Source organism: Ambystoma mexicanum, chromosome 2q (genome assembly GCF_040938575.1).
Source record: "Ambystoma mexicanum isolate Mex_15411 chromosome 2q, UKY_AmexF1_1, whole genome shotgun sequence".
Taxonomy (NCBI): Eukaryota; Metazoa; Chordata; class Amphibia; order Caudata; family Ambystomatidae; genus Ambystoma; species Ambystoma mexicanum.
Genome location: NC_090924.1, coordinates 241,336,575 through 241,350,031, shown reverse-complemented (window position 1 = coordinate 241,350,031; position 13,457 = coordinate 241,336,575). Strand labels below are relative to the sequence as shown.

The 13,457-nt window shown below is 39.0% G+C and overlaps 1 protein-coding gene across 1 annotated transcript in view; it reads left to right on the top strand.

Moving 5' to 3' along the window:
• UNKL (unk like zinc finger) overlaps positions 1–13,457 on the top strand; it is a 1,575,372-nt gene that overhangs the window by 520,187 nt on the left and 1,041,728 nt on the right. The window contains exon 5 of the mRNA XM_069647206.1: positions 2,902–3,037. Coding sequence (XP_069503307.1) covers positions 2,902–3,037 — 136 coding nt within the window. The remainder of the gene's footprint in view (positions 1–2,901; positions 3,038–13,457) is intronic.

The window sequence follows — 13,457 nt, the reverse complement described above, 5'->3', positions numbered from 1 at the left end:
AGTGCCCACCGGACTCCATTAGCCCTTTGCGCTTGCCTGCACCATTCGTCATACCTGCCCTCTGCCGGCGGACAGTTTCTTAGACCGATCTCCGGCCATTTATGGGGACCCCGAGGCTCCTCTTTTCACCTTCTAACCACCAGTTTCTGAAACATCGGCAAGCAGCCCCCAGCTGCAGCACCAGGCAGCAAGGACTGTATGTTACACATCACACCATCTATGGGCAGCTTTCCACCACGCTGCCAGGGTTAAGGAGGTCTTCACACTGGAATGCCCCACATCCAGCCTGCAGGAGTAGCACCTACCAATGCAGTGTGCCACCAAACTCTACAGCAGTAAATGTGGACCCATGGACTTTCCAATCCACTCTCACCGTATTTGCACCTGAGAAGTCGCCCTGCAGCACTCAGCTACAGTGCAAAGCAATAGGGATTTCAGATAGTGCTAGCAAAGGGTAATATGGGCAGTAGCATGTCACTCTGTCCAACTGAGGGCTCCCCAGCAGCCTCCACAGTGTTCTTTCTCATCTGCAGTCCACCATCCACCAGGGAGCAGCACTGTGGAAAAACCCAATGTCTCCCGCAGTCTCTGTATCATGGAGGTGCCCCGGGCTGCAGCAGTGCTATTGATGATCGGAGGCGAGCGCAGGAAGCTCTGCTGCTGACTGCCTCCAGGTCTCAGAGCCGCAGGCCCATGTGCAATTGATGCCGACTCCAGTGGATGTGTCGGTGGGGGCGCTGGTATGCGCGCCTTCCGTTCAGCTGCTCGCCTCGCTGCACAGCTCCTCCAGGGGCTCAATCCACGTCCGGTCTGGCTCAAATGTGCAATGCCGCATACGCGGGCGGATGCTACAATGCAATTTCGACTTTAGGGCAGCAAACATGGATTCATTAGTGGAAAGGATCTTCCCGGCCCGGAGCGCCAGATCAGACAACCATTCCTGTTGCTGCTCAGCAGCAACCCCTACCTTACTGAGTTCTAACTTGGATGCTCGTCATCAGGGTGGTTGTCAAACGAAAGCGTCCATCCCCTAACTATTCTACTTTGACCATACCACTAAACAAATGTATTCAGCAAGCAAACAAACAAAAAGGTAACCAAGAGAATGACTCCCTTCTCCTGGTTCAGCCATAAGGCTTGACTTCCAATAGTCTCTGGCAATAACTTTGATAAGTATTTGTAACTCCTCCAAGTAAATGTCCAACAATTCTTCTTCTTCAGTGATGTATATAGTTCTAGATTTTCTTCTCCTGGTCGGTTGTAACAAGGGAGAACACTCTTGAAATGTCTCCGGCTTTGACCGTCAGTTCTAAAATCAAAGGATTAACATTTCTCTGAGGATGGGGACTACTCCTGTGGTGACTTTTGTTCTTGATATCCCTTGGGGAATTACTGTAGCAAGAGCGATTACTCCCAAGGTACTCTTCCGCCTTTATCTTTTCTATAGTCACTATGATGAGGGAGATTACTCCTGATGTACTCTTCACTCTTGATACTCTCTGTAATTACTGTGACAAGGCAGATTACTCCCGAGGCACTCTTCAGTCTCAGTGCTTTCTCTAAGTTTACTGTGATGAGGGAGATTACTACTGAGGCGTCCGTCACTCTTAATGCCTTCTCTGTAATTACTATGATGAGGGAGATTACTCCGATGTACTCTTCAGTATTGCCCAAACCCCTACCGGGACTTGCGTGACCTTCTTTCTGATGGGCCACATCACTGGCTCTTCACGGGGTGTTGGTCTTGCGTCTTATCGCTGAGCGCTCTCTGCGGCCTTCTGCTACCTGCTGCACTGTGTTGGCTCTATGGCTCAATGGGCCTTTTTTTGTTGGCTTAGTTGAAGGTCCACTTGGCCCTCCTCCCTAAGGTCATGCCACTATTGGCCTTTCTCCAGCTTCTGTACAGATCCAGTGTCAGCTCCACAGCGGAAAATTCTTCCGAGCCTTCAACAACGTCCTCCCGACTGAAGACTAGCTTCTCCTGCTACCGGGTTGACTGGCTTCACGCCGGGTTCCCTTCTCATTAAGTCCCTTCTTGCTTTTTATGTCCTGCAGCTGGGTCCTCCTCAGCAGAGTGCCAGAGACCTTCTTCTGTATCATGCTTCCTTGGGGCCATCTCTTCTTAGTACCGCCTATATTTGGAAATGGAGTTGTTCGCATCACTCCTTCAATCTTCCTCTTCTTAGTACTTTTGTTAGATGACTTATGATCACTCTGCATGTTCTTCCTCATGTTGGTATTGCCATGTCTGCTCTAAAGAAAGGAAGAAGTATTACAATAATCTTTTGAGCTTGACCATCCTGTCTGTCCTTGTACAGCCAGGTTTGCATCAACTTACTCCAGATGGTGGAAGGCTTATGAGAATTGTACGTTGTGCAATCCATTCATGGAATATGGTATGATTATAAGATCTGCAATAGAAAATGCATAGTTATAAAAAGTTAATCTTGCCACCACAGACTAGCTTTTTATCACCCTACTTTCAATGTTGCATGATCCCAAAATTACAACGACCTTTTTAGGAACTGTTTTTAAAGCAAAATCTACAATCAAACCATATAGGGATCCTCAAATTGCAAATGCGTAGTTATTGAATCTTGTAAACCTGTGTAAACTCCACATGACAATTGTTATAAATAAAATAGTTCCCAAATTGAATGTAGAATCACTTTGGAAATCTGAAGAAATCTGGAGTTTATTTAAGAAAGTGATGTAACAATTTAATAATGTATTGAATTTCATTGCCTTTAGAGTGTTCCCTTGTCATTTTCACACCTAAAAAGAAAGAAATTGGAAAATACATGTTTTTAATATTTTTTTAATACATCTTCAAATGAAATTAAAATGTTTTGTCACTTAAATATGTTTAATTGTGAATCCATATGTTTATTTTGTTTCCAGATACCAATTTTGTATTGGCAAGCTACAAGACAGAGCAGTGCACTAAACCACCAAGACTTTGCCGCCAGGGTTATGCATGCCCGCATTATCATAACAGTCGAGATAGAAGACGAAATCCTAGAAAGTTCAAATACAGGTGCTTATAACTTAATAGAAACAAGCTGTCCAATCTGGTGAGCTTTGGGCCTCTGATTGCATTATGACACATAATGAAGTATGATTTTGGTGAAATCAAAATCTTAAGCCAGGTAAAGCACACCCGGAGAATTGTTGAAATGTTCTGGACTACCCACTTATTGCTGTATATGTAAAAATAACTGGTCTTTAACGCATGTATAATATTAGAAAATATTTGAGGCCTTATTTTCTTGTTGGTAACTACCACTTTTATTCCACGCATCATAATTTGAAGCCACAAGAAAAAGAAACATGAATCTGCCTATAGTCTGTAACATGCAAAACGCTTTATTTTCTAATAATGTTCACATATTGTACGCATAGTGGTTTGCAAAAATGCTTTACTGGCATTTTTAATTTAATTTGTGAAACATATTGTCTTTTCTTTTGATTATTATAGACGCCGATTTAGTCACAAAGATTATAGAATCGGAGTATGGCTTTTGGAGTACTTTCAGGCATTCCCTTCTCCCTGCACTATTATGGATATGGAAAGTGGGACCATCCACTACTCTTGTTGTGTTAACGCCAGGCACTTGTGTCCATGCAGCATACCTATGTGTATGAACTACACCACTTATTATTCGCTGCAAACCTTTTTTCATTCCTGGACGTTTGTGTTGAGGTTAAATGCCCCAGTAGATAACCTTTTTCAAGCAAGTTCACCTTTTTCAGATGTTTAATTGGGTAGTTGTGTTGATGTTGATTTGCGTTGTAGCAGTGTTTGTGAAGCCCAACATTCCGATATGCCCTAGACTTTTTGGTGCAGACAGCTGATATTGATGAAAGAGGCTGTTTTGCATGGGATTGTTTGCCCCCAGTGAAGATTTCGTGAAGCATGGTTCAGCTGTGCGAAATCTGACACCTGCGAGTATGATGTGAGTTTGTCTTCGGTGTTCTGTGTTGTTCGGCCCTTGGTTGTGCAGTTGATGGATGCCACTTCAGTGTCGATGAATAGCTGTGCGGTGGGAGAGTCACTTGGGTACAACGCAGGGGTCGGTGGGGCGAGGGGGGAATTCATTCCAAATCCAAGCTCCCGAGACAAACATTTCCACCAGCAGTGGAAATGTTAAATATATGGATCTTAATGAGGACTTGAGTGGATGAAAGGAGGGTCCTACCATGTTTGAGAAGTCAAGCTGCTCATGAGATCTGTATGGGATTTTCCCTATAGTGAGTATTTTAAAAATGCCACCATAAATATAATACTACTCAGAAACAGTAGCCAGTGGAGTTTATACATGTGATCCAAAGGGGGCATTGGTAACAGTTCTCACCACATGGTTTTGTAAAAATATGAATCTTATGGATGAAGGTATTGGTGGCACCCATGTATAAGGAGTTGCCATTATCTAGTGTTGCTCCTATAACTGTTCTAGCAATCACACCAAGGTGAGATTGCGCTTCATATTGGCCTGTCAGATTGAATGGCATGATGCAATAACTCTTAGAACACTGGGCATGTGCGCTAGCCAATCGGGATGCTCAGAATACGGTCCTAAACTACAGATCCAAACGTGTGTTCTGATCGAACAGATTGCTTTCGCACTTGCCCCATCTCTGCTCATACCGCCCAGTTAAACTGCCGCTCACCCTGATCCCACCTCCCACTGACCAAAGGTCCTTTCCTGCCTTCAGACATAGTTGGCCCTCCTTCTCTGCCTTCAGAACAGTTTTGTATCCTCGCCCTCTCCAGGCCAATTGTCCCAAATGCCTGGTCTTTGACTCTTTTCGCCGCCAGTACCTTATGTGCCATGGAAATCGAAGAGGAACTCTGCTTGGAGCCCAACTTTCATTTCAGTGGCAGCCATATTCCAAACGATCAGTGCGGTTGCCACAGTTTGTGCTGTTCAATTTTGATTTTATTTCAGTCACTATTAGCAGTATTAGCATAACTCCTGTGGTGCATTTACCCATAACCCAGGCAGTGGGCTTCACTGGCTAGTAAAAGCAGAGGGGGCAGCATTTAGGCCCTTGCTTCATCTTGCCCTGGGCCATTACTGACTGACAAAGCCTGTTGCCTCTAGTTTTATGACTTAGTGCTACTCTTAAGGGCATTGACCTGAGCATTCAAGTTCTTCTGAAAATCAAATATAATGTCCAATGTTTTTACTTGAGGCATAATGGAAAGCACCAGGAGTCAATAGTTAGGGTGGCAGATTAGATATATCTATCTTGGTTTTACATCCATGTGTTAATAATGTTTAGCTTTATCTTATTACTGTTTTGACCCGACCGGATATGTTCCATCCAGGTCTTTATGGCCAGTCGTTTTTAAAAGATAAATGAGAATCAGCATAAAAAAGATAACCTACCTTTTAAACTGTGAAGTAAGTCATAGAATGGCTTGCAATAGGTATTGAAAAGCAAGCAGGACAAAGTTGACCCCTGAGATATCATACAATGCATTAGGGTGGGTGTTGTCCAGTCCGGACAGACTCAGTTTAGCTCATGAGAGAAGGAGTGAAGCCATTTTATCTTGTTTAAATATTTTATTTAAATACAAGAAAAAGCAGGAAATACAGTAACTGATAAGCATTTTTAAAAGTTGAAGCTAAGAGGTACAAACATTTAAATATTTCATATAACATGAGCTTGAATTGCCAAGAATAGTAATCAAAAATAGATTAAAAACATATTAATTGAATAAACCAATATAACTTCAGAAAATTGCTGGATCGATAGAGAAAACACAAAACACGAGGGAAGAAGGGAAGGAGGGGAGAGATAAAGGGAAATGATTTGTTACAAATGAACATTAAGGTATTCCAGGAATATATTGCATTTTTTGTCAATTTATGTATACAATCAAAACTAACAGCATAACTTTTTTCTATACGATGTATTGAACATATAGAGTTCAACCAGATATTAAGCGATAGTGCTATTATTCTTCCAGTTGTATATAATATTCTGATGTGCAATAATAATCATTAAATTAAATAAGATTGGCAAGTCTATTTGTTTTATAACAGTATTGGTTACAGTACCAGTCATCAGGTCTGCCAAAGATAGCGGTTCTGTAAAATTAAATTTAAATTTCAAGCGCAACCAAACCTTGGTCCAAAATGCATAAACAAATTTACAATTAAATATCATGTGAATCAAATCTGCATTCTGTTAATCACATGACCAACATTTATTGGAATAATTATCAACATTTTTGGCTATGCGCATAGGAGTAATACATGCACGATGTAGAATGAAAAAAGAAGTTTGTGTGAGATTGGCAGCAGGAGAGGAATGATAAGTCTTCCATATTTTGATCCATTATTCAGCTGTAATCTGTAAATCCCAATCTAATTCCCATTGTCTCATAGTATTAAGATTAGGAGATCTGGCGAAAGCACATTCATTTATAATCATATAAAGTTTGGCGGCCTTAGTGGAGAGATTATTGATAAGGAGGTTAAAAAGCGAAGTAGGAGCTTTTTGGTTACATTTGGATAAATGTTTGATTAGCGTGTTAACTAAAGAGGTATAAAATGGGAGGTCAGAAATAGGGATATTATAAAGTGAACACAAAGTTGAAAATGGCACTATAGTAGAATTGTGAATTAATTGCTTAACAAATCTAATACCAAAAGAGTACCATCTGTGTATAGTTGGACAATTGAGTTTGGTAGAGTTTTCTTTGTTAAACCAAAGAAGAGAGTTTTCATGAGAGGTTTTATGGAAAGAACTGTCAGGGAGTTTGTTCCAGATAATTGTAAAGAAATACAATGACGTTATAGATGTAATATTGGGCCAAGAGGCGGTAGTTAAGAAATGAGATAAAGAAAAGGGATAAATATGACTTAGTTTAACTTTAATCCATAAACGGGCATTATCTGGATGAGATTCAAACTGTTTAAATAGGGTTAATTGTTTTAGGATAAAGGCCTTATTATACATTGGGAAATTAGGAAATTTAACACCACCTAAAGAATTGGGAAGTCTTAATTCATTAATGGCTATGCGTGGGACTTTTTGATTCCAAAGGAATTTGAGAAGTAGTGAGTCAAGTCTTTTAAAAAAGGAGGCATGAATAACAGTGGGAATCATAGAAAGCGAATAAAGAATAATGGGCTAATCATGGTTTTAATCGTGTCTAAGCGACCCCACCATGAAAGAAATAGTGGAGACCATTTTTCTGTCATTTCAGTAGCCTTTTCAATAAGGTAATTTGTATTAAGAAGAATTGTGGTATGAATATCTTTATCTATTAATAAACCCAAATATTTAATGTGATGTGCCTGCCAAGATGGACCTAAAATAGGGGTATTGGTGGGATTACAAAAATGTGTTAGGGGCGTGAATTCAGATTTATTGAGGTTTAATTTATAACCTGATACTGAGGAGAATGTTTTAATAACACTAAGAAGATGATTGATTGAAGTAGCTGGTTCAGAGAGATATATTAAGATATCATCTGCGTATGCTGATGATTTCATTATCTTTAATAAGGATACCTTTTATGTCTATATTTAATCTAATGTTTTAGAAGGGGTTCTAGGGCTAGATTGAAAAGTAAAGGAGATAACTGACATCCCTGTCGAGTTCCTCTTCCTATAGGAAAAGAAGATAATGAGATATTGATGAGGATGTGAGTAGTAGGAGAAGAATAGAGAATTTTAATTAAGCTAATAAAGGAAGGAGGTATGCCATGCCAAGCTAATGAATGAAATACGAAAGACCATGCTACCCGATAAAATGCTTTTTCAGCATCTAAGGCAAGGATGGCTAAGGGATCAAGAGTTTTGAGAATGAGCTAGAATATTAAATAGTAACCTAGAATTGGATGAAGCAAAACAACCTTTTATTAAACCGGATTGATCGGGGTGAATAAGTTACGGGAAGGAGGAATTCCAGCCTTTTCACAAGTATTTTCGCTAGAATCGTAGAATCCATATTAATAAGCGATATGGGTCTGTAATTTTTAACTAGGGCAGAGTCTTTATCAGGTTTAGGGAATAGATTTAAAAGGGCTTAGCTAAACAAACCGATGCTTTTTCCAATATTATTAAAATGGGTAAATAGTTCTAAAAGTTTAGGAGCTAAAGAATCAGCAAAAGTTTTATTAAAGTCCAAAGAAAAACCATCAGGGCCAGGGGCTTTATTAGGTTTGAGATCAGAGATGGCCAGCTTAATTTCATCAAGGATAATGTGATTATCAGGGTAAGCTAGTTGAAAAGGATTAATTGGATTTACTTTTTTATTAGATTGAAAGAAAGACAATGTCCTCAAGAGTCCGAAGAATATAGCTTAGAGAAAAAGTTAAGAAAGGCATCATTGATATCCTTAGTTTTGGGTAATATATTTCCATCTGGAGTGGTAATGAGTTATATGCGATTTCTCTTTTTTTTTCTTAAGCGCTAGCATTTTATCGGCTTTGTTGGATCCATAATGTAATTTTGTTCTGATCTAAGAATGAAATTAACAGCTTTTTCTGTATACATTTTATTAAATTCAATACGTTTGGTAGTGAGTTGCTTAATGATCTTGGGATCAGGATTTGCGTAATTTACTTGCTCTAAACATTTGATGGATGAAAGAACGTTATTGGGAAAAGACTCAGAGATTTGTTTTTTGATGGCTACAAATTGTATCATAAAACCTTGAAGAGACGATTTGAAAGCATCCCAATTAGTATGACGGGATGTATGCTCAGGGCGGTTATTAAAAAAGAATTATTTGATAAAGGAGTTGGTTTTGTCTATAAAGGATTGGTCTTTCAGAAGGTAAGGATTGAATTTCCATCTAGGGGATAAGTTGTTAGTGGGTGTCCAATCAAGGGTGGTGGTGACATGTGAGTGATGAGAAATTGTAATGGGACCAATTTCAGAATTTAAAATGGAAGCGGTTAAGCAAGCGTTGACAAAAATGTCATCTAGGTTGGAATAGGATTGATGAGGTGGGGAATAAAACGTATAGACCTTGGGGTCTGGATGACAAAAGTGCCAAGAGTCGACTAGATGAAGATTTTGCATTAGGTTTAGAAAATTATTATGAGTTTTGGAATTAATACATTTTGAAGTATATTTCCTATCCAACGCAAAAGTCCATAATCCTGTTCATGTCTCCACAAAAAAATAAACTTATCTGAATTGTTGTGTGTCAATTTAAATAGAAGATTGGACCAAAACACAGGGAGTGGGACATTTGGACCATACACATTAACAATAGTAACAGGTAAATCATTGACAATTGCTTGAACTATAATCCAACGACCTTCAGGATCTTTTTGTTCTTCAAGTAGAACAAAATTGAGATGTTTGTTGATAAGAATAGAAACGCCTCCTTTTTTTGTCCAGAGCATTGGAGTATAGAGTGTGGCTTATCCTTTGGGCTGTAATTTTCCAATTTTCGATTGAACTTAAATGAGTGTCTTGTAGACATGATTATGTCTGGTTTTTGTTTGGCTATTTGAGTAATTATTTTGCAGCGTTTAATAGGATGTCCCACTCGTTTAACATTCCAAGTAAGGATTTTTATCTACATATTGAAGGCAGAGAGATGGTATTACCAATTGTCAAATATGAAGCATAGCTAAAACAGATGCAGGTAATAGTGTCCACCATAAAGTTTATACAATTTTAACACAACTTTTAAGTCAAACATCTTAAAAATATCTATGGATGAGGAGAACAAGGGATCGAACACAAGGGGAAGACAGACAACAAAATAAAGAAAGAGAGAGAGGAGTTGAACAGTTGGATTTAGGAAGGCATATAAGAAAGAAGAATGATAGATGAGTACATATGAGGAAGTTAAGGAACCGAGAAAGCAAGAAAGACATGAGGGATACCAAACTACAGAGAAGTAGAGGCGCAGACGGAAAGGAGCAAGTGCCAGAGAAAGCAAATATCAATTCAAGTTAAAGTAACATGAACTAAATAGAGATTCATTCACCATATTAAGAGAGCGGAAAAAAGTACAAGAATGCCAATGAAGAACTAAAGATTTGGACGATTAAATATCAGAAGCATTCAGCATTATAATCAAGTTTGTGAGTTAGAAAGTGCAAGATCAGTCATCTTGATGCAAGATCTTGATTTGTCTCTTTGATGGGATGATGTGGATGGGATTTCAAGTGGAGTGGAGGAAGTTGATTTGTTGGCTTGGGAGTATACCTGACGTTCAGGTTCTTCAGAACTTTGTAGGATTGTGGACGATAAGACGGATCATCTTTCGAGGTGGTGGCAGGAACACATGGTGCAGATATATCCATTGATGAAGATTGAAGTTCAAGAAGCAAATTATGAAGGTTGTTTGGGTCTGTAAATTCTTTGGTGGGGCCATCCGGTATAGTAATAATCCTCTTCACTGGGTCAAGTAGGCCATATCTGATATTGAGAGATTTCAAAAGGGGTCGCATATCTAGAAATCTCTTCCTCTTTGCTTGAGTAGCCTTGGAAAAATCCGGTGATATGAATATTCTGTTATTCTGGAAGAGTATGGGAGAGTTCTTCTTAGTCGAGTTTAAAATTTGGCAAGCTTGTTGATGCAGAAGAAAACATGCTATAAATGATCTTGGTGAGTTATTGCTGTTAGAAAAACAAGGGCGAATTCTATGCGCCCGTTGTAATTCTAGAGGGGGAACAAAAGTTATTCCAAGCACAGAGGGAATCCAGTTGGTGAGAAAATTGATTGGGTCATCACCTTCGATTACCGTAAAAACGTAGGTTATCTCTTCTATTCCTATCTTTTAGCTCTGTGACTTCATCTTGTAACTGCAGCATCATCACTTGCATTGACTCAATGCCCTCCACTCTATCTTCCACAACACTTATTCTTTCTTCCGCTTCATCCATTCTACTGGAAAATGATATAATTTAATTTTTGAAGCCTTTGATTTCATCTTGTATGGATGAAGAGCGGGAGTCAAGTATGGTAATGGATGAGCGGATGTTGCTCAGTTCTTCAAGAATTTTTCCCATGCATGTATTCAAAGAAGCACTATCTGATGACATGGTATTTATTGCAGTATCTGCCATGTAGGTAGTCTAAATAAATCAAAAGATGAGGTATACAGCTGACCCCACAATGAATAGCTAGAATAAATATTCAATAGGCGCAGGCAGTAAACATTTGGGTATTTTAAAAAAATGATATATTCAAAAATAAAATGACAGAAACTGGCACAAATACCCAATAATATACTGATGTGCTGAGTTATTTCAATTGAATGCTGATGATAGCGTGCTATATTATTGGGAAGCAAAGATTATAAGTACCTTATTGCTGTATTACCCTTGAGGTCATAAATTCCTATAAATCTTTACTTCAAATAAGAATAATTATATTATGGCTTTCGTATGTCCACAGATAAAGAAATGCTCCATGAAAATCGTGTCATTAGAGTACTTACGACCTTTGTTGTGTGGAAGGTCAGTATCTAGCTGTAAGCAGATTCACTGCAACCCGAGGGCCGTGTCAGCTGACTAAACGTCTGGCGTGACTCTTCACGTCATGCCGGTGTTTTAGGCCTCGCCCCCTGCTCCGCTCTCGGGGAAACTACACAGCCTCCTTCTCTTCAGGGCCCATCAGCGCCGGCATTCACAAGAAGCAAAATAATGCTGCTTTACCATCAGAAATACCTCCACAAACACAGCGCTGCAAATTCCCATCACACACCCGTCACAAGCTGATTAAAGGATTCTCCGGACCGCATGCATCGCAAAGCTCTTTAAAAGCGGACTCAACAACGAAGCCAAATTTCATTCTGGACATAAACATACATCCGTCAATGCATCTGGAACCGCTCTGCTACAGGTGAGGTTGAAATAAAATGATTTAGTAGTTAATTTTTGTTTAATTTGACTCCCTTGCCCCAGAGCTCCTCTACTCTGCGGCCATCTCCATTCCCACTTGGCCACGCCCCCAGTGAAGCCATTTTAATAGCATCTGCCAATCAAACCGCAGAAGGCATTCTATGAAGAATAGTCCAGGGTGTCAAATGCTGCAGACAGATCTTGTATAATGAGGAGTGAGTCTTGATGTTGGTTGTTGCGTTGTAAAAGATATTCATGTACATCCAGTAATGCTGCCATGGTACCATGCTGTGGGCAAACGCCCACTGGCTAGCTCCAAAGCAGTGGTTCACCTCAACGAATGTCTCTCGTTGTATCATCACAAACGTTTCCAGTATTTTTTCTATAAACCTTTTAATTCTCATTTTCAACATGAAAAAACAGCAATCATTTATTACCAGTACAAATAGGGACCTTGTTACACAGTATTATATTTTAGCTTGTACATTTCTGGGGTTGGACACCTGCAGGCAGTCATTTGAGCTTTCTATATATTAGCAAACACTAACTTGTTCATTGAGGTTTATTACAGTAACCATATAAACAGTTGCTTTATGCGTTCCAGTTAATATAGAGATAATTTACAAATGTCCCATCACTGCTCATCCAAGGCAAACAAAGCTGTTCAAATGTTCTCTACACCATAGTTTTTTTAATTTTTTAATAGTTTGGTTACATAAAAAACCTTTGCAAATTATTTAAGAAGGGAAAAAGCAAGAATTGAAACATATGACTTTTTCCTTATACCATCGAAGTTTCAGATTCAATCTTCTTAAAAACAATATTTTGTATCTAAATAACTCTTTAAAAGTTTAAAATCATTTCATTCAAAGTTACCATTTTGTTTTCTTATATAATTTAACCTTTACATATAATTGAAACATAGACAACCTTCTTTTGTTTTTCCATTTCATTTTCTTAAAAAAAAAAACATCACTTCATTATTCATCAACGAGCGATAATTGTTCATCAATCTTTGTGAGGATTTTAGTAAGTCTTATGCCTAATCTAATACTATTTCCCCACATACATTTATTCCATAAGGCGCTCTTTGATAGGGCAGATCCTGAGTACCAGTAGGTCCCAAATTCCATCACTCTCAACGCCTCAAATTGTTCACAGAAAATCAGCAAATGCTTCAAGATCTCAACCACATTCGGAATCTACAAAAACGGCATTCCTTCTTTTGGATGCGAGACATTTCCTTTCCTTTTTCCCAATGCTGCACACGCTCGTTGGTGTGAATTTGATTCAATCTGCACCGCAGATATAGCCCTCTTGCAGCTAGACAAGGAAATTGCTGGATATATTTGGGTAAATCACCCAATTTCCTGCTGAAAAGTGCATATTCAGAATAGGCTTTATAATTGCCAATCTGATCGACTGAACACACCAATTTAGCAATTGGAATTTACGCTTATAGCAAGGTAAGCCCACAATAAGCTCTCCCTTTGATACTACAATCAGGTCGAGAATTGCATCAATTTATTTTACAAATTTAGATAAGGATACCAAAGATCCTGATGCAATCATAACATTCAGATCTTCATAAAGCGAGTTCTTAGGAGGGACTAACATCTTACTATA